Source organism: Podarcis vaucheri, assembly GCF_965113315.1.
Source record: "Podarcis vaucheri genome assembly, chromosome: 3".
NCBI classification, from domain to species: Eukaryota; Metazoa; Chordata; class Lepidosauria; order Squamata; family Lacertidae; genus Podarcis; species Podarcis vaucheri.
The window spans coordinates 41,762,378-41,784,945 of record NC_138761.1 but is presented as its reverse complement, the minus strand read 5'-3'; the positions used below and the strand labels follow the sequence as shown (position 1 = coordinate 41,784,945).

At 43.3% G+C, this 22,568-nt stretch overlaps 1 protein-coding gene across 1 annotated transcript in view; it reads left to right on the top strand.

Annotated features, from left to right (window-relative positions):
- Window positions 1-2,345: 2,345 nt before the first annotated feature.
- The window catches only part of LTBP1 (latent transforming growth factor beta binding protein 1), a 186,046-nt gene continuing 165,823 nt past the window's right edge, over window positions 2,346-22,568 (top strand). The window contains 3 exon segments of the mRNA XM_082216221.1: window positions 2,346-3,701; window positions 6,695-6,765; window positions 21,489-21,774. Coding sequence (XP_082072347.1) covers window positions 3,226-3,701; window positions 6,695-6,765; window positions 21,489-21,774 — 833 coding nt within the window. The 5' untranslated portion in view covers window positions 2,346-3,225.

The following is a 22,568-nucleotide window of genomic DNA, read 5'->3' as shown; positions in this document are numbered from 1 at the left end:
AGAGGCAAGCTTGTCCACCACCACCACACCTGCTCCTGCTTCTAAGAAGGAACTGCTCCTGTTCTGACATCCTTTGTCCCTTTACCAATTGTTGTTTTTAATGTTTATATATATCTATTTTAAAATGTGTGTTTTATTTTTGTTGTTGCTGTTGCTTGACTTACCTTTTGCATTATCCTTTGTGAGTTGCCTTGGGGTCTATTTTGGCTGAAGGAAAGCATGGAAGTAAAATGTAGTATAACATGTTTTGGGCATATACCCAAGATGGGACAGGGTTGAATGCGTGTTGTTGTTTTTATCCTGCCTAGAAGAAAACTAAGCAGAAAGTTTTGATAAAGGATTCAAAAGTTTTGTCCTGCACTGAGGAAAACAAATACATTCAGACTCATCATAGTTTAAGCTGACAGTACACATTCTGAAAATATGAATTATTTTTAGATAGATAGGAGGAAAGAACCAATACAAACAAAACAAAAGAGGTCCACTCTCTCAATTTTCCAGTGACTTCTGGTGCAAGGAATGGAATTAGACAGCTACCTGGATTGCAGTGGTTAGAGATGGGGTTGAGGTAAGAGGCATAGGACCACTGACACTCTTTCAGCTGAGACATGCATTAAAAGAAAATAAGGGCCTTGTACTTACCCCTGAGGAGCCTATGCCCACCCCTGATGTTGCTGCACTCCAGCTCCCATCCTCCTCCTAGCCAGGAGCATAGGAAGGGGGGGCAGTCCGCCCAGGGTGCCATCAAGGAGGGGGGTGACAAATTTATCAAGGAACAATTACTGCCCTACTAGGGCGGCTCATAAAAAACTTTATTTTTGAAAATGCCTGCTCCAAAGGTCTACACCAGGGATTATATAGCTATATCTGAAATTTCATGCATATCAGTCAATATCTTGACCCTCCTCCACAAAAATAACTGTTTACTTGGCCGTTTTCATATGTCATGAAGGCTGAAATTTCAATTCAGTGGAGCCAAAACACAATCCATCCTGTAGATTTAAGTATCTGTCCACAGTCGCCTACTTGTTATCAGGGCCCCAGAATCCACATTCCTTTGTAAGAAAATATGAAATAACGTAAAACCATTTTTGCAGGCAAAAAATAAAATAAAAAAGGGGGTGACAAGAAATTTTCTGCACCCACCAGGTACCACCTGACCTTCCTATGCTTCTGCCCCAGCCAGGGATGTTGGAAGTTGTAGTCTAGCAAACAACATGGTGGGGGGTACAGGTTCCCTACCCTTACCTGAGAGACAAGTGCGCCATGATATAAAATCATTGATTTATACTGTTTCCTCTTGCTAAAAATACTTGCTTTAGACTAAAGTTTAGAGTGTGTGTGTGGGGGAATCCTAAACATATTTATAATCCAATAATTTATGGGGGGTAGCCATATTAGTCTCTTCCAGCGAAGTCTCTTGTGGTGCCCTAAAGACTAACAAATTTACAGTGATACCTCGGGTTAATTACTTAATTCGTTCCGGAGGCCTGTTCTTAACCTGAAACTGTTCTTAACCTGAAGCACCACTTTAGCTAATGGGGCCTCCTGCTGCTGCCGCACCACCAGAGCATGATTTCTGTTCTCATCCTGAAGCAAAGTACTTAACCCGAGGTACTATTTCTGGTTTAGCGGCGTCTGTAACCTGAAGCGCATGTAACCTGAAGCGTATGTAACCCGAGGTACCACTGTATTGCAGCATATCCTTTTGCAAACTAGAGCCATCGGTGAAGCGGATTAGTCTCAGAAGGGGAATAAGTACCATTTTCATCAGCAAAATAAACACATGCAGGATTGTGCTGTACATTCTACTGGGTTCACCAAGATGTGCAGTGTGATCCTATTTATGTTTACTCAGGAATGAAGCCTATTGATTTAATTTGGTAGTATATCAAAGTTTGCTTGGATCAGGGTTAAAGGCTGAAATCCTATGCATATTTATCTGGGAGTAAGTACCACAGAGCATTCATTGTACAGCTGACTTCAGAGTAAATAAGCATTAAATTGCACTGTATTGTTACTGACATATACACACTCAAAATGTAATGGCATGTGCTTTTTCAATGATGTGTTGTATATAATAGCACATAAAGAGTTTTAGGAGTTCAGGTAATGGATGTTTTGCCATTCTTTTGATACACTGATGACCAATATTATATGCCTTTGTACTTTGTAATGCTTAGACCCTTTCAAATCACAGCTTAATGGCAGTTAGTGACTTTGCAAAGGTAAGTTATCAAGCACTAGCCTGGCATTGGTGTTTTGTATTTAATTTTTCTTCTTCTTGAAAGCAAGTTACAAAAGGAAAGATTATGAGAATTTAGTATGGGTAGATAGTACAACCCCTGGTGTTGTGATACATTTCAGCGTTGTCTGTCTTGGTGTTTAGGCATTGTGCACACGCTTTCCACCATTGTATTCTGGGTGAAGATCGCTCTTTTAACTTCCAGCCGCCCAACACTTACAAAATGCAAAGAACGAAAGGATCCGTCAATAGCACATCACTGAGCTTTTGTCTAAGGTCGCAGATCCAGGAGCCTTCTCAGGTCTACAGCAACTCTGTTTTTGAAACTGGATCGTGCCTGTGAGCTCCCAGCCCCATTTTATAGTTTTCCCAATTAGGACCGGCTGCCTGACGTCATGCCTGCCTGAGATTGGCTGCGCAGATCTGACACTCAAGGGGAGCCGCACACCCGTAGAAACTTTTTAAACAGACTCTTCCCCCCTCCTTCCTCAGCCTGAACTGCTTTAAAGCTTATTTCTTAGCCATGCGTTTAGACCACTAGCAAACTCCGGCAGCCGAAATAGCTTTTCTTTGGAGAGGAGAGGGGGAAAGAGAGAGAAAACCCCACCAGAAAACACCCTTCTGCCGCCGCTCCTCCTCCTGCCTGGAGCCGAGGTTTCCCCACACCCCACCGAGCTTCCTCTCCCTTAACAATGTTTTCTTACTCCGTGCAACAACTTTTTCCCCTGGAGTTGCTCACATGGTGAAAGAGAGCCCTGGACGGCGGCTGATGCGAGAGAGGAGCTAAAGCTCTTTCCGCCCCCCTTTTTTTGTTTTCTTTTCAGGATAAAAGGGAAGAAGGAGCCACACTCCAGGAGCGACGGAATTGCAGACAATCTTTTTTTCCCCCACCTCCTTTGCAAAACCAGGAACTTTGTGCGTTTCTTTTGTCTGCAACGAGGGTTTGCGGAGTTCTCGTGGCCGCGGGGAGTTTCTTGGAAATGGCTTGGATCAGGTGGGGTTTTCTGCTGTGCGCCTGTGTCTTTTTGTCCCCGGCCCTCGACGCTTCCGAGAAGGCGAAGCGGAGGACGATCACCTATGTGCTGCCGGGCACGTCGGGCAGCCGCCGGCAGAGCGGCGGGCAGCAGCAGCACCAGCGCGCGTTCAGTGTGGAGGTGCTGAACACGCGTTACAGCAGCACGCGGCGGAGTAGTAGCAGCAGCAGCAGCACCTTGGAGCGGACTCGCCGGATGAGCAAAGCCAGCGGCCCCAGCGTGCAGCTCCGCTTGGGCCCCACCGTGCAACTCCAGCACAAGCCGAGCAGCAGCAGCAGCGGCGTCCCGGCGGCACCCGCCGCCTCTTCCACTTTCAGCAAAGCGGGCAAGCTGGTCGCGCGCTCCAAGCTCCAGCAGCGTCAGAGCAACAGCACCTCCAGCGTGCAGGTTCACTCCAAGCCCCATCTGCAGCAGCTGCAGGGGTAAGGCGACGCTGCCCCTTTCCCGTGGGGCCGCATCGCTTCCTCCGGGCCAGAGATTCGGCTCCCCCCTCCGGTGGGGCGGGCTTTGATCGCGCGCGCCTGCAGAAGCGGGAACGCTTGTTTAATGAAATGTATGCTCGGTGTTTCCCACAATGCCTCTCTTCTCCCCCCCCAACCCTTCTCACTGCCTTCTCCTGAACGAAGTAGGGCCGCTATCTTTCGGCCTTGCCCCCCCTTTCTCTATCAGTTAAGGGGGTTGGGTCAGCCCAAGATTTATTTATTATGGCTGGAGCCTCTACCACAGGGTGGAGAAAAAATGGGCCGGGCTGTGAGGGGAGGAATCCATCTGCTGGGCTTTGCTGTATTGCTTCACACCTGGCTGAGTATTGGGTTGGGAAATGAGGACAATGGGGAGCATTACACGAGGTGCTTGCTTGGCTTGGCTTTGTGGTGATTTTTTTATTTTTGGGAGGGGAGAGGCATTCCTACCTACTGCTGCAAGGTTGCCATTCTTGGGCAGCTGCTAGGGTTCAAATATGGCCCACCATGGATCCTGGCCTTGACCACATGGGACTCCATTAAAAAAAGACTTCTTTTTTTTTGGCCTAGCATTCCCTGCAGCAACAGGTCTAGCTTCCATTTTAGTTTCCCTCAGTGCCCCTGCTGTAGTGTTGCAGTGTGCCATTGTGGGGAATAAAAGTGGTGGCTGGTGGGAAATTTCTGCTACTCACCACTAGTGGCAGGCTAGACCAACAGGGCCCAGACTTGGAGCTGGTTCTGCCCTCTACCGTAAGGCTTGAGGTGAGGTTTGAGACTTTGAAATGGTGGTGGTGGCCTTTTTAAGTGAAGGATTTTCCACAATTTGAGGGAGTTTTGAGTTACCTATAATTCCAATGACATATTCAAGAACCTTTGAGAAAGTTTGGGACAGAACGTTCATTTGAGCCCCCTTTTCCTTCTCAGTTAAGAGAGTGTTGTTTGTGAATATTGTCTGAGGGTTGGCACAGGTGGTGACCATTTTGCATGTGTCCGATTGACGTATGACCACCAACACGTGTGTTGTTTTTGGCCCCGGAAGGGGGCAGTAGCAGAACTGGCTTATGTTTGACTACTGACATGTACAATGACCTGGAACACAACCCTTGCACAAATGGGGAGTTGTTTGTATATTTAGCCCTCCCTGAAAGGCTTTGGCACTTTCTGAGGAGGCATCATACAAATCATGAGTCAATGTAGAAAAGAGGCTTTTGCATCTTCTGAAGTTACGTATCATAAAAGAATGATGGAATCCTTGAAATTACCATTGTAGTATTTGACTGATCATTAGGAAACAGCTGCCTGCCCAATAGTGCATACACATGGTAAAAGTTGAGCCGTCATTCAAGAAATCTTAATTAATTGTGATTTTTGTGTGTGCATATGAATAAATAGTTCTGGAGCAGCTTCCTTTTTCATGTTGTTGCTAATGCTTCCATGGATTACACCAGGCCACATTTAGAAGAGGCATTCTCTTCTGTGTGGGTGAGAAAGGAGAATAACTCTTCTAGGATAGCACCTGTCTTGTACACTATTAAAAATAAATTTCTTGTACATTATTAAAAATAGTGGGCTTTTATTTTATTTTATTTTATTTTATATTAAAATTTTGCTGCTTGATTATTCCTAGATGCTTTTTAGACAGTTTAATTTTTTTAAAAAAAATTGATCCATTTAGCTGATTAAATGGCTCTAGACCCAAACATTTGTGGAACTCTCAATGTCTGCCCTGCAATTTCTTATCAGTAATACCTGATACATACATCGCAGGTATGGCGCTGCCATGCCTAAAGGCAGCCTTTTTATTACAACTTTACATGTTTCATAAGGCCTGGTTATTGAAATTGTTTCTGCCATTTTCCTTCTGCAGTAGCTATTCAGTATTCTACCCTGTTGGGCCTTGTCGTTTAATGGCTTCACTTTGTCACATAGATCATATTCACAGCAATAGATTGTTAAGTATGTCTCACCTTTTCATGTGTTCACAAGAGAGGGATCCTAGAAAATGGACAAGGTTGCAGAAAAGGTATTGGGGTAAGACATCAGACAAAAACTCCACGAGGGAGATTGTTAGGTACTAAGGTTTGACAGCCACTGAGCAAGATGGCTTACGTGGATGGCACCCTTCACAGAGATGGCCCAATGAATTTTGTCAACACGTGCAGAAAATCCAAATGGGTGCCCGTTGCATGTTGATGACTGGCTACTCTTTTATGGTACCTCAAAACCTGTCTCCTAATATGGCCTGTTTAAGCCTGGAAAGGGCTGAATCTGACCTTGATCCTTTCAGCTGTCTTGGTGCTAAGTCTTTAGGGCTTTCTTTCCCTTTCTCCTTGGATATCCTGCTGTGGCTCTTCACTGATTATGGCTGGCTTCAGGGCCTAATCTTTGGGAAGGTGATGAGAATGTAAACAACAGAGACATTTGGACGTCTGCACGCTTTCTCATGCTTATACAGCCAAGAGGGATGTGCCTTGAGGTCACATGTAATGAAAGTGAGGTAACTACAGATAAAGAAAGCTCTCCACTCCCTGTTAGGAAGCACAACAAGCCAGGGGAGGCCTATTTTCATCTGTTAGGAGCTTGAGGCTGGAGTGCTAAAGAACAATGAGTGTCTTATTCTTATTTAGAACATTTATAATTGCCCTCCCTCAGGCTTTAAACTTTACTGTTCCTTGCCAACTCCTAGCATTCATTACAGTGAGCTGGTGTCTGCCGAGTCTTTCCTCCTTTAGCATGTTACTTTTCTCTCCTTTTCAGCTCTTTCCCATCTCACCCCTGCATTGAGGTGAGGAGCAATTCTTTTGCAAGGGCCTCATTCCCTAATGGGGCGGGAAGGGAGGGGGAGAAGTGTGCAATTGATTTGTAGCTGGATTTAGAGAGTGCTGCACCTGGCTGTTGATGAGGTTATAAGAGGGGCTGTGGTGAATTGTTTCCTTTCTTTCCTGTTGCTGCAGGGTGAATGTCTGTGGAGGGCAGTGCTGTCACGGCTGGAGCAAAGCTCCTGGCTCTCAGAGGTGCACCAAACGTAAGTAACCATGTGTGCAGTGTAATCTCTTTCCTTAAGCAGTGGCTTCCATCATCGCAGCAAGAAGGAGACCAGCCCATCTATCCCCAAATATTGTCCAGGGAAGGAGCAAAGGCAAGGAGCTTGCTTCCCCCTTCTGATTAACTGCCAGTTTGCCCCATGACTACAAAACTGAAGGGAAACATCACCTGCGGGATTGTGAGGTCTTCTACATGGCTGGATACAACTCTATAAATAAATAAAGCCATCAAGGACCTTACAAGGGCTACCATTGTGTGGCCAGCTAATGGGTTGAGGCACAGCCCCATACATGTATTTGTTGCAGGAAATCCCCTGTGTCATACCTGCATGGTAAGGGAATATATTCTGATTTGATTAAATGAATTAAATCTATGCATAAAATAAGGGGAAGTAATTGACAAAACAAATAAAACTGAAATAGCTTATATTCTCCATCGGGCTGTTTTGTTTGTTTACACAGTGCAGTGTATTTCCCCCCCTGCAGGGCTTAGTAGTTTTATCATGTTCAGATTAAGGTTCCTTATTAATATCAATTAATTTTAGCCTGCAATCATTTCATATAAGCACGGGAATTCAGGGTAGAACAGCTTTGTGTATGATCCTCTGTTGTCAGTTAAGATCTGCAAGTGGCAACTTGCTCTGAATTCCGTCTTGCATGTTTGCCAGATCAGCCTCTGCAAGAAGCAGGACCATTTCTGTGGTGGCCTCAGTGCTGCCACCTGAATTTGTTTGTGTGGTGGCTTTTTTGTTGTTGTTGGGTGTTGTTTTTTCATGCAGCTCTTGATTTTAGAAATTTTAGCCTTCCCACTTTAAATTCATTAAGGCAGCCTTATAAATTAGCACTCCAAAATTACCTGCCTGCTTTTTACTCATACGAGTTGCTGTTGAAGTATGGATAGAGCACCCTCTCCTTTCTTTTCCAGCTTCTCTTATGGGTAGATTGCAGACACAGAAAACAGGAATGGGCCAGGAATGGTCACTGCCTGCCTCTTTTTCCAGCCTGCTCCATTTCTATGCTGAGCATGTAGGAAGAGCCGCCTGTGCATCTCACACAGAAGTGCAGTGAACTGGCAGCAGAGGGATGAAGTGGTCTGTGTCTCTCTTGCCAGCCTGATAGATTTCTATGCTAGACATCCAGTAGGCGAAGCCCTGGCCTATATTTCCAGCATAGAAATCAGGCTGTATGTCTGTCATGTTCTGGTCTGATACCAGATCCCTTGGGGCAAGGCAGGTCAGGACCACGGATAGCTCTGAGTGAGCAACTTGCTCCAACAGAGGTTGAGAGCAGACAGCCTTTTCAAGCTTCAGTTTCTAGAGTACCTTTCCTAGGCTCCTCCCTGTTGTAGAGAATTTAAGGAAAAACCTCTGACCTGAAGATGGGCACTCCTCAGTTCCATAGCCTGGGGCACTTCCTCTACCGCTAGACTGGTGAGGTATTGTGGGAAGTATTGGGTCCTTGGATTCAGGAAAATGCTTGTGAGGGTCTTGGCTCTGGCCATATTTGCCCTTGTGGTATGGGAGTTTCATCTAGTTGCTCCTGTCTGACAGGCTCAGGCAGAATGGTCTCCTAATGCCCAGCAGCTGGCTCAGATCCCTGAACTTTGTCTGGATTCTTAATCAGGAGACCACAGCCTCTGATTCTGAGTCTTGATTACTGCTGGTCACAGAAACATGGGTTGCTGTATCCCTTTGCCACCGGCCTGGTGTGTTTCTGTGCTAGATGTACAGGAAGGAAGTTCACCTCCAGTGCTTCCAGTGTAGAAACAGGGAGATACCTGCCTGCTTGGTTTCTATGCTAGAAGTGAAGGCTGGGGTTTCTACCCCTGAGCCCCAAGTAGGGGCTGCCGGGATGATGTGCTCTTTGCCTTCACTGGCAGCCAGTTTGGAGGAGAGGTCTTCCCCTGCCCAGCATAGAATTACAGTAAGCTTCTAGAGGAAGGGCTGAGTGTTTCATATCTCTTGACAGCCCACTTGGCTTCTAAGCTGAACTGGAAGGAGGCAAAGCAGTCACCTTGCCTTTTGGGAGTGCAGTGGGCTGCCGAAAGAGCAGTGAAATATTCTAGCAGCCCACATTGCCCCTCTTCTGGCACTAGTCATAAGGGCTCGAAATACCTTTTCTTTTCTTTTCTTTTCAAGATAGGCTTAGATTCTACACCCATACTGAATTCGGTATTTGTGGAGAGTTTTCGTGGAATTGTAGAGCATATAAAGCCCTATCCAAGGGAAAATATGTGGCAGGTAGGCAAGAGCTGGTTGGCTGCATCCCACTTGGCTGGTGCAGGGCGTAGTTTCAGTCTGTTCCTGTGCAGCTAAAGAAGCTATTGAGGGTCTGGTCTCCAGATGTCCCACACAGACCTTCATTTTGCATAGACTGAAATAAATGCTTCTGTTTGTTTCAACATTTACATATGGAAACAAATGCAATAAATTCTGGATAGAATGTCTGACTCCTGGTATGCATATGGAAGTAGAAATAGTTTTATTGAGGACAACTGTCATGTAGTGCATTCCGTTTTGTCCCAGACAACAAATAATCCATCTTTAATGTGTAACAAACAATGATTTTATTAGTCTGAGCATCTGCTACTGATGCCTATGTTATTACAGCAGTACATTTGCATTTTGATGTACATTCTTGTAAGATCTAAGCTAACATTCAGGTTGAATGTTTCACCCGTTGGGAGGAGCTAGTGGTTCACGGTTTCCAGCCCTTCTTAAGGAATCTGTTTATTGGGCCTTACTTAGGAGTATCCCTTTCTTTTCCACAGCTGCAAAATCCTGTAAATGCATTGCATTGGTTTCTCCAAACACAGTAATACCTTTTTCCATTGTTCATGTTTAGAGATTTTCTAGTGGAGCCCTGGATTAGGGGACTTGGTGTGTGTAACCATTACTACTGAATGTAAAAAGGAGTATAAAATTTGCCATTTCCTACAAAGTTGGTTTCCCCACACACATTGGGAAAACTAGGAAGGCAGATGGAAACTGCTGGAAGGTGAGGAGACAGATTTTGACCTTCAAGGCCAAAGATCATTTAGACAATTTAACCTTTCATTCATTGAATCTATAGGAGATAGTCGGTCTGAATCAGCTGCCTCCACTCCTGAAGCATAATGGGGCAGGTACCAATACGTGGAGGGGAGAGTTGAGAGTGTCTGCTGGTTCAGCCTCCATGTCCATGTATTCAACAGATTATATGTAGAGGGGAGCTTATGCATATGTACCTGTGTGTGGGGTGGCTCCACTTTACTGAAGTTCCATGGAGTGCATGGGTGTCAGGGCTGGGGGGCTGGGACATGTGATGCTGGAGCTGCCGGGCGTAGCCCCATTCTCCTTCCCACACATTGAGTCTACATGTAAACAGCAAAGTATGAATGAGGCTTCTGTAGAACGGATTCTGCCATCATTTTTCACATCGCAACACCACCAAGAGATAACATTTCCTCACAATTTTCAAGCTGCGAGCATTTTCCTTTAATATTCACCATACAGTGGAGGCTCACTGGAAAGTTTAGCTTCTGCAGAATGTAATAAATACCTTGTGGCTGTAAATTCTGAAGGAACGTTCACCGCATGAAAATAATGATGACATTTAAAAATTAATGTGTAGAATTAGGCCTTGGGCAGAGAGAGCTGATGAGGAAAAGGAAGTGTGTGTGTGTGTGTGTGTGTGTGTGTGTGTGTGTGTATTCTGTCATAGGTCAGCTGAGAAGCCTGTCTATGTGTTATCTTTATAGTGCAGAAGCTTTTAGAAATATCCTGTATATGGTATATTCTCTATGCAGTTGTCATAACATGCAGCTGTTTATAATGTAGGGTTTTTTCCCCCAACCAGCACAAAGATTTCCACACCAGCAGTCTCCATTCCTTGTGCTGGAATGGAAACTCCCCAGTACAATTTTTAAGATTAATGAGATGACTGCCTTGACACAGTATGGCATTGGTATGGAGAAGGCACCATGCCAAGTGGTTACCACATGAAAAAGATAAAACAGGCCTGCTCTGAGTTTGTCATACTGTCATCTTCTGTTGAAGCTGTAGACTGAATAGGGGATTTGAACCTATGTGTAGTGAGTATAAGACAAGGTGTTAGTGCATTGCTTACTTTTTTGAAATATAGCCTGATCAAACCAGGTTGACATAGGAGCCACAGCAAAGAGGGAGGAGAGTGTGCGTTGGATTCATTGTCTTATATTGAAGGATTGACATTAGTGCAGGCCCATGCAGCTTGTGGTCCATTCAGCAATGTCAAGCCCACCAACTATATATAGTGGTGACCCATATATTGCAAAAGCATGGGGGGGCTGTTAAGCACTTGCAAGGTATGGTTTGTTGGGTCACAAGTCATGAAAACTTTATTTTAATTTATTTATTCAATTTATATACTGCCCTTCATCCCAGGATGGTTTACAATACGAAAACACGAAAACACATAACATAGTAACAAACGAAAATACCACCCCCCACCGCACTATAAAAATCCATAGATTGTTTAATTAGCCAAAGACTCATAACACACTGCAAAGTACTATGTGTGTATGCAGAGATTGGAGAACAATTTCATCAGGATAATGAAATCATTTTTAGGATCCAGCATAGCAATTCTGGTGTTTCTAGGCACCTGAAATGTTACAGTAGCAGTTTGGATATGATTTGTGCACTTTGCCATTTTATTTATAACTTCAGAGAGCCGAAGATTCTTATTGTGCTGTGTTGTTCAAATCCGAAAACTTGCTGTTTTGTTAGGGCGCAAGATTAAGTACGACAAGGACAATGTCTGTATAGAAGATCAAGATAGTTGCAATATTAAAGCCTCTGATAATGAAAGAATTGTAAAAGAGCTTTCCCCCCTCCAAAGTAAAGTGTTGAAATAAAGGATATGGTATTAGTCCACTGGTGAGATAGTACCCCAAAACTGTAAGAATTCCATTTTTAATTCGTGCAGAATGCATTCATTTATCTTTATGCAGTGGGAAATTACGGAATGGTATTGACCAAAGAGGGAAGCTAAAAACTGTAAAGCTGAGCTGGAAGTCTGAAAGTTACAGTAACTGAGGAGAGTGAGACACAGAGGAGGTATCTATAATAGTGATGGGTGGAGGACAAGAGTGAACAAAAACAATTAGTAAAGGCCAAGATAAAAGAGGGGAGGGGAGATCGTCTAGGATATGAGGTAGGAATTGCTGTGTGCTGTTGGAGTAGCCAGGCAGCTTTGGCAGCAGGGCTGCCAAGATCCAGGGAGGTAAAGGATGTGACTGACAGGTAGAGGATGAGTTCACATTAATTTGAATTTATCAGGCAAATAAATTTATTGTGGTTCTCTTTCTTTTCTTTGTTTCAGTAGTGAGATTTCAGAACTGCAGAAATCATTTGTCCCTGACTTACACTGCTGTACTAACAATAACTGAGAGAGAGATTGATCCAGTGATTGCACAGGGGGCTAGGTTATTCAAATAAACTTAACACAAGAACTTGAAGTTAAGGATTAATTGCACATGGTGGAATTATTTCATATCCTTGCAGCCGGTATATGCAGGGATATGGTTCCACTTGATCTCTCAAAATAAATTTGGCTATTTTATTGCATTCCACACAGAACGAATTTTTATCCACAGAGGTAAAAGGAATTATCACTGCAGCTTGAACAATTATGTATTGCATGCTACACATTATAGTCTGACCCAAACATAATGCCAAACTATGATATGACCTTATGTGAATGAACCTGGCAAAACCATTGTTCTCATGCATTTCCAACTATTCCTTCCAATCTTGCACCTTGATTCCCTTCTTGGTTTGATGAAAGCCGTGGTTTGCTCTTTTATCCAAACTGGCAAACTGGTTTGTGCTTGCCTGCAGACCAGGACTGAAAACTGATAACTTCTAATCCTGGTTTGCAAAGTATGGTTTGCATCAAACCTGTGAGGGACATGTCTGCTTTTTGCTTTGTGTCATGCTTGCTTCCCTGATTATTTCTGGACAGTAGGCCTGGGTGATGAACCACTCCTAGACAATATATTAAGGGCCAGAGCATTATGGCGCCTTCACCCAGTGGTATATTGTGGGTGAGACTTGCCTGCAGCTTACCTTACCTTCTTTGGCGGTTTCACCCTTGTGCCTCATGGGGCTGGGGTGTTGCTTGTTGTTCCCCCATTGGCGGTAGAAGGAGCTGTGACGGTTTTATCACAGCACCTTGTGGGGTCGGGGTGATACTCTTTCCTTTTCTACATTGCAATGTATCACTATATTTTGGACAGTTCAAGAAAATGAATGCTAAGGCTATGAATGGTTGCTACCTGGATAGATATGTTCTTTGTCCACTGTTGAAGGCCATGTGCTTCTGAATATCTGCTGCTGGAAACTGCAGTAGTGGAAGAGTGCTGTTGCAGTCACATCCTGCTTGTAGACTTTCCATTGTGAGAACAGGATGCAGGACTAAATGGGCCACTGGCCTGATCCACCAGGGCTCTATGTTTTTACATTCTTAAAATGAGGTTTTATTGCCATTTTGTATAAGCAATAGCAACTCAGACATTTCGAAGTAAATATGCTAAATGTTATGTGCCCCTGCACCAGTTATTCCTATTTATTAGCATTCTGATAGCTCTAATTCTCCTTTTGTCCCTTTAAAAAACAATGCTAGCTTTATTTGGCCTGTGGGATGGAATACATGATTAGACTCTGTGGTGTAAATTCTGTGCTATATCTTCCTGTATGTCTCTACTCTTCAAATGAATGGATTCGTATTTCATGCTGAGACTTAGAAGCCTGCTGCTTATTTTGTAACTGAGAACCATGACCTCTGAGTGGTATCAGAGTTCATCTGATATAGATGCTTATGTTAACCATCTAGTAATGTATGTAGCAGGGCAGGTTCATTGAGGGTTTGAAGCTTTAAGTCACCCTTATACCATCCAGGTTGCAGCACACGCAATTTCAGGGATAACTGAGAGCAGCAGCTGCAGTTTACAAGTCTTCAGGCAGCCGTTTACAACCCACTCCATGACCCATAATGGTTTCGTCTTTGGGAACATGTTGCGCAGTTCCTAGGCAACCACAAAGTGCTTCGTTCCTAGAAGTAGTAAGAACTAGTGGGCCACGTAAAGAAAAGGGGAGTGTGGGAGAAGAGGCATACACAAATTCACTTCACAAGTTCCCTAGAGGTGAGATAGGTCCCTTCTTGCTGCCCATTTTGCTTCCTCTCCCTCTTGTGATGGTGCCTAGATCCTATTATGGTTCCTAGATAGTATTATGATGGTACAAGCAGAATTAAGTCCTGTTGATTTCACTGAGGCTTACTTCCTTGTAAGTGAGTATAGGATCACAGCCAGACTTGACGTGTTGTTTTGTTTGAGCACTTGCTTGGGATTTACCCAAGGGTAGAGCTTGCCGTGTTTTGGAGAATGCAGAAACCATTATACTAACCACAAAATAACACAAGACTAATTTTCGACAGTCTGAAGTAGAGAAGCTGACTTTTTAAAAATCCAAATTTCTAAAAACATATTTATAATGTTTTCCTACTGAGGAAAATAAGGAGCATCAATTGTACTTGTTTCTGTTTTCAAAGCTGCTCAGAAACCTAGGCATCCTGACCCTAGAGAAGACTTAGTAAACTGGCTTAATCCTTTATTATTATTTTTAGCATCGTTTTGATCCAGTTGTGCCTATTATGCACCCTTATTCTAGTTTTGTTTTTGGTTTTTTTGTCACAGACATTTCTGGCACAACTTGTGAATGGGCATAATGGGGGGGGGAAGGTTATTATAATTTGGTGTACAATGCAAGTATTATCACTTCAGACAGAAAGCATCTTAATGATAAAAGATGCAATCATGTCCACGTTATGAACATATATGCCCTATTGATTGACTCTGCCACAGTACCTGCACCGCACCAACCTCCCTCCCTGTTCCCCTTTTCAAGTTACCAACAGTGACTTCCATGTTGGGAAATCAAGTGAGCAACGTGGCCTTGCCAACCACCATTGCTTACTTACAGGGGCCCTTGCCAACAGAGAGATTAGCTTTATATGGAGGGTAGTGCTTCCCTTGTTTGGGAGGCACTATTGCCTGCTTTGGGGATGGAAAAACATTACAGTGGTACCTCGGGTTAAGTACTTAATTTGTTCCAGAGGTCCATCCTTAACCTGAAACTGTTCTTAATCTGAAGCACCACTTTAGCTAATGGGGCCTCCTGCTGCCGCCGTGCTGCCGGAGCCCGATTTCTGTTCTCATCCTGAAGCAAAGTTCTTAACCTGAAGCACTATTTCTGGGTTAGCGGAGTCTGTAACCTGAAACGTATGTAACCCAAGGTACCACTGTAGTGCAATACAGGTCAGAGAAGGCACAGTAGTAATATATAGCTAGGGGGACAGAGTGGAGACACCTGAGACAGTTGCAGCATTATATATTATGGTTTGTATCCTCATGTCTTTTCCTAACTATTGGGCAGGCCCATGCAAAAGGGGTTGGGTAGCTGGGTACAATTGTCCTGGGCCTCAGAAGGCTAAGCTGGTCAGCAACCTATTGCCAGGGACTGGCTGCTTTTTCAGTTGAGTTTATAAAAGGATAAAGGGGACCTCTGACCATTAGGTCCAGTTTTGACCGACTGGGGTTGCGGCGCTCATCTCACTTTATTGTCTGAGGGAGCCGGTGTACAGCTTCCAGGTCATGTGGCCAGCATGACTAAGCCGCTTCTGGCGAACCAGAGCAGCACACGGAAACACCGATTACCTTCCCGCCGGAGCGGTACCTATTTATCTACTTGCACTTTGACGTGCTTTCGAACTGCTAGGTTGGCAGGAGCAGGAACCGAGCAACGGGAGCTCACCCCGTCGTGGGGATTCGAACCGCCAACCTTCTGATCAGCAAGTCCTAGGCTCTGTGGTTTAACCCACAGCGCGACCCGCGTTGAGTTTATAACTTTATTCTAATAAGACTCCTGCCCTGCGCCTCAGACAAACTCTGTACAGGCCTGCTGTTGAGTGTTAGCTCCTGAGATCCCCAGATACAGCATTGTAGAGGAATTTGCTGATGAGATCTTCATCCTTACTTCTTAGAGAAGATGCATTGGATTGGGCTGTTAATAAGGTACAACCTTAACAGCACTTTGTAACTTTATTTCTTCTTTGCTGATCACTTGTAGCCGAGTAAGATTGTCTTCTATAAACACGGTTTTAACAATGAGTCCGTAAGTGGCTGTGGAGGCCAATTCTGGATCCGCACGTCCTTCCACAGTGGGGACATTGGTTTCCAGACGGGAGTTGATCACGGTGTGGATTTGCCAAGCGTGCCTTTCTCTTAGCACACTTCTCCCTTGTGTCCTGAGTTTGAGTGTTTTCAAAGCCCATGACACCTTTGATAAAGGCTGTTCTCCAACTGGAGCGCTCGCAGGCCAGTGTTTCCCAGTTGTCAGTGTTTATAGTACATTTTTTTAGATTTGCCTTGAGTCAGTCTTTAAACCTCTTTTGTTGACCACCAGCATTACGCTTTCCATTTTTAAGTTTGGAATAGAGTAGTTGCTTTGGAAGACCATTAGGCATCCGCACAACATGACCAGTCCCAACGAAGTTGATGTTGAAGAATCATTGCTTCAACACTGGTGATCTTTGCTTCTTCCAGTACACTGATATTAGTTCGACTGTCTTCCCAAGTGATGGGTAAAATTTTTCGGAGACACCGTTGGTGGAATCTTTCGAGGAGTTGGATATAGCGTTTATAAGTGGTCCATGTTTCACAAGCATATAGTAAGGTTAGTAGTACAATAGCTTTGTAAACAAGCATTTTGGTTTCCCTGCGAATGTCCTGGTCCTCAAACACTCTGCACTTCAATTGGGAGAAAGCCGCACTCGCAGAGCTCAGGCGATGCTGGATTTCAGCATCATTGTTGGCCCTTGTGGAAAGATAACTGCCTAGGTAGGAGAAGTGATCAACATTTTCCAACATTACACAATTGAGTTGGATTTGTGGCGCTGCAGAGGGGTTATTTTGTACTTGCTGGTGCAGCACTTTGGTTTTTTGGATGTTGAGTTATAGGCCAAGCTTTTCGTAAGCTTCTGCAAAGATATTTAGGATGGTTTGGAGGTCATCCTCTGAGCATGCACACAATATGTTGTCATCCGCATACTGAAGCTCTATGATGGAAGTTATGGTAACCTTACTCTTTGCTTTCTGTAACTTACCTTACTGGATGGTGTGTGTGAGTGTGTGTGTGATATATATAGTGTTTTTTATAGGCACAAGAGGTAAAATCCTTTTTATCCTGAGCTAAATCTGGAGCCTTGTGTTTTGTCATTGGTGATCTGATACTGTTTGCTATTATAACTTCAATGGAAGGGCAGCTGGAAATTGCCATGATGACACAATACAACATTTTCTCACCTGCTGCCAGCGATTGCATAAAAAACAATTTGACTCAAATTTATTCCCTTCACATGTGAATTGGACATGCTGCTGCTTGTTTGTGTGCTGAAGCCAGATGATAAAAGAGGAGAAGACTGTGTAGTGTTTTATAGTCATCATATGTAAAACTGGATGAACTTCATGGATTTAACTAAAGTATGATTCTGGCTGCAGGGTTAATAGCTAACATATAATTTATAATTAAATAAACATCTGCCTTTCAGAAAAGAGTTAGGCTTAATAATTTTTCTTAGTTATTTGGGGAAATATTGGAGAAAATCCATTAATGTTTATAAATCTCCTTTGTCATTATCGTAAGCGAGGGAGGGTTTTTCATTGAATGCTCATTTTTTGACATTTAACATTTGGGAGGATCATGTAAATTACTTTTGCTCTTGTTAAATAAGTTTCTGAACTGTAATATTGGATTCTCAGTTGCCTAGATGTATTTTTTCTATACAGTCCCAGTAAATGTATTTTGTTTGAGATTCAATAAGTATTGGGAACAAATAGGAACCATAATGCTGGTGTGTCTGGATCCTCAAGGCTGGACTTAGTGTGATGTTTGTACACTAATATCATAAAGTCACAATACCATAAGCAAATGGAAACAAAAGTGTCTGACCTTTTCCCGTGTCTGAAAATTGTACAGATTTTATGAATCTCACAAAACATGTCTTTGGGATCTGTGCATCAGCTTCCTATGTAACTTTGGGAAATTATGGGTGGCAGCATTCCTGCACATTTCATCCTTTATTTGCACCTCCTAACCCGGATCTTAAATTATGTGTCTTCACTATAATAAAAATAAACTCTTCCTTTTTTTGTTACATATATGTGTTTGTCTGTATATGAATATATAGTGGTGCAGTAACCTAACCTGAGTTCTAGTCTTTATTTTTAATTCTTTTGCCAACTTCCCAGCAACATGTATTTAGGTTTTCTCCACCCAGTTGGGAATGTCAAGTATAATTATTTTCAGATATGCTGGGAATGATGGGTAACCCAGTTGAGAATATTTATACTAACTTGGGTAAATGAAAGATGGATTAAAATGTTGCCAAGACCTTATCAGATTTGGGCTGGAGTGAAGCTGATCTCTTAAACCAAAACACAAAGCCAGAGTTATTGTTTGCAGAGGCAGCCAAGGGAGGCTGGATTTGGTATAGTCTGAGACCAACAGGGAGGCACCAGGGGAGCATGTTGGAGCAGAAAAGTGGCAATAGAGGGAAGATTTCAGCTCATGGATCTCCAGAAGAGAGAAGAACCCACAGCCTGTGATAGATAAATTGAGGCAAGGCTCCGAGACCCAATTGCAGTTTGGAATCCTCAGTGCAGCTTAACTCAAATTAATTACCGTAATTAACTGAAGGATTTAAACTCACCTACTAACTGAAGGTCTTGAGGTGGCTTACACTATGTTGAAAATTTAATAAATTAGATAATTGCATAATAGTTACTGGGCATGGGAAAGGTGTGCATACATTTCTCCCTAGGTCTCTGATGTTCCAAATTTTCACTCTGCACTTGAATTTTCTGGCCTGGAACTGCTTGTTGAAAGAGCCAGAAGAAGATAGTGCCTCACAGGCTGAAGCTTGCCCACTGGGCTTCTTCTGTCTCACGTATCCTCTGGCTCTGGCAGCAGATGCAAGAGAAACTGGGGTGGGGGGAGGAAATAAGTTGCATGCCTCCACACAGTCCCCGGATGTTCCAACTCTACATTATTGAGCAATCTTCTGGGTGAAGTGACAGTTGAGGGCACCACTTGGAACCGGTCATAAGTTTTGGCAGTCATGAAGTGGGAGGGGCAGCACATTGAATTTGAATGGCAGCAGAGGGAATCACACTATTGCTATTTATGTCACTTTTTTGCACTCTGCCTCAAAATGACTTGCATAGTAAAATAAAACAAAAGATTTTAAAATAAGATAAAAGCAATACACAAAAATTAAAATGCTCACCTGACAATATATTTAAAAGGAACGAGTCTTCCACAACATGCTTAAAAGATGAGAGTGAGACAAAAAAATGAGTTTATATTGGAACAGCCAGGAAATATGACTACACGTGGGTGCAGGACCCCCTAAGGCATTGAATGTGATTATTTTACTTTATTTATTTTATTCGTTAAATTTGTATACTGCCCTTCACTAATAGATCTCAGGGCAGTTCATGACATAAAACCAATAGCTGACTTTTCAGTGAGCATTTAAAATCAGCCACACTGGTGAAATACAAATATATATTCCTCTTATTTGTAGATGGAATGGTATGGAATTGTTCTGGGGTAAGAGATCCAGTGGCAGATTGAAACATAAGTGCTTTGCCAAAGCCCTGTCTGCCTTAGCTAGAGGGGATTCAGAAGAACTTTGAATGGAACTTGTGTCCAAAACAACTACATGCTAATGCACTAATCCCCTCCTATTCTCACCCGAATTAATTGTTATGGTTTAGCAGGTGTTAGGCTGCTCTTAAGAGAGCTTGTCTGACATAGCCAGTTCTCCACAGTATGTTATATACTATGAAAGGCCCCTTGAGTCAGGGAGGACAAAAGAACACTGAGGTTATGTTTTATATATGTTTGGGATCTGAAAGCAATCTGAGTTTTGGAAATAACAATTGGTTCTCAGTCCAGATGGAAGGCAGCTCACAAACCTCACTGACGGTATGGAACTGATTTCAAAGAGGGAAATTCACTTGATGTGTATTGGAGTGTGTACTTTTTTTTGTTTCAGAGTGAAAACAAACAAAAATGTGGGAAAGATTTGTATAGCTTTGTCTTCAACTCTCTCCCTCCCACCCCCTCACCTCCATGCCTTTTCACAGGTCAACATCTATTTACTGAATGGTTACTGTCAATAAATTGTGTGTAGGAGAAAAAATTGTTAAACACAGTTCTCATTTGCCTTTCCCAGATGCATCCTAAGCCACTTTCATAGTGACTCAATGTCCGTGTTGATATTTATTATACCCTTGCGCAAAAGTCTGTAACAGTTACTAGCCCTCAACACTGTTTTACTGAGTGGCTCACCTATCCACATATACTTCAGATGTAGGAGTGGGGGTTGCTGTGCATAAATGACTGGTGAGCTGCTTTGGATTTGTGGGCAACAACTTTTGTGGGGCTTGCACTGCATGTACAAGGGCAGCAAAATAGAATTTCCTAGGGCTTACCAAGCGAAACCATTCCCCACCGCCACCAATGGTGAACATGCAAATTTAGTAACGTTTGAAACAGCCCTAGGCATCTCTAAGCAATGTCAGAAAGATTTTCAGCCTCCTAAGGATTTACAGAGCTTTTCGTGTCCCAGCTATCAGCAACACCAAATTTACTGGGGACAGGAGACTGAGCTTTTAAAACCTCTCTTTCTTAAATGATATACTTTCCTCCTTAAATGAGATGGTGACCTTGTGGGAATATGCACTAATATGTGAAGATAACATGAGACTTTTTATGTTGAGAAGTATTTGTTTGCAGAAAATAATCTGTATGAAGATTTTCTCTGTAGTTTGGTGAAAAGGGGATCGTCTCCCTGTAGACGTTCTTAATTTACTGCCAGATATCAAATTGGTTTAGGGCCAAGCATGAGGTGAGGGCCAAGCACAAATAAACTGTGTGTATTATGTGTAGCAGTAAATACCTACATCAGTAAATGCTGCATAGTCAAAGCAACAAAAAACCCAAAACCCTATTCATATACTGCCAGTTTGCACTATTTACCTCTGGTGGGGGAGTGGATCTTTCTGGCAGGCTGGATCTTAACCTCTCCCAAGCCCTACAGGTTACTTTGACAGGTGAGTACGGCTGCCCACTTGTGAGCTACTTGATGTCACCATGACATCAGGTGAGGTGCTTTCTTTCCCCAGTTTGATTTCAGACGGCATGGGCAAAGGAAACATTTCCCACTGGGGTTTGCTGTAAATGCCAGTCAGTTGACCAGTACTTACAGCATGGGCAGGGACTGACTGTAATACGGAGTCCCCAATACCAAACTCTGCAGTGCAGCCAGTCCAAGTGATGCTTGTGCTCCAAATGTTCATCACCTGATTGGTGCACACAGCAAACCTTTCTTGCCAAGGAGCAATTGGGAGCGTACTTTAGGTGTGGGCATTTTTTTTTGGGGGGGGAGCAGCCCCATGGACCAAATCAGACCCCTAATTTGGCCTGCAGGCATTCCACCCCTGATAAGCCTCTTGGTTAATCAAGGGATAAGAGTTTTGCCTCAAAAACCTGTAATGTTCACATTGTATCGTGAAGAGATTTTAATTGTTCCATTCGTTTCTCTCTTCTTTGTTTAGCTAACTGTTCACCACCATGCCAAAATGGAGGGATGTGTCTGCGACCACAGCTTTGTGTGTGTAAACCTGGGACGAAAGGCAGCACTTGTGAGGATGCTAGTAAGCAAGAAACTGCTTCTCCTGGAGGACCAGGTCCTGTGACTCCACCATGGCCTATTCCTCAGCGGTCTGTTCAGCAGACCTTTTCAAAGAAGGTTCAGGTCCAACAAAAGGTCAATCCCATGGCTCAGATGACCTTTACACTAAAGCAGAAACCCTCCAGATTACCACAGCAGATGCAATCACAGTAAGTCTTTTCCCTCATTGTGTATTTTTTTAAAAAGTTGTTTTTTCTTGTGCTTAGCATTACATGTGAACAAGGCCAGAAGGCCCTCTCTTGTAGAAAAGAAAGGATGCATTTCAGCAGTTGTACTTTTTTTTGTAGCAAAGGGGCAGATATGGGTGGGGAGTGGGGAGCAGAAGGTTTTGTATGGTATTTATGTATGCATCATACTCAGGAATTTTTGGGGAGCTAATTTGCAAGGCTGGGCTGGCAAATAAAATTGGTCCAAATTTTACCCTCTTTGCTCCTACAGAAGACTTGCCAGGATAATTTAATGTTTCACATTTGGTGTTCAGTTCTAGCAAAGGTTCAGTGTTCTCCTCCTCTCTTTTGTGATCAGGAAACATTTCTACAAATAGATGGTGATCATTAGCCTCTGCTAATGACAGTGAATCTGTTCATTAGCTAGTGACATCCTTTTCCTCCCCCACATTCAAGTGATAGAAAGACCTATCAGCATCTTTGGCTGGCTGGCTGACTTGCCACATGGGATGTACTGGATTACAGTGAGGCATGGGGGAGAGAAAACTTGGATTTGAGGAAGTAACTGAGATCTGGCTGCCTTGGAAGATAAGCAGTGGCAATCTGGAAACATGAACGAACTGCTGTTGTGATAACACTTAAATGGGATTCCCATAGGTTTGTTCCTTTCAGTGGGATAATACATTGTGTCTTCATTAGGTTTTTCCTTTTCATATGCATTGTTTATTGTCTTTTGGAGGTAGAGATTTATGTTTCATTTGCTCTCCCATGTTTAT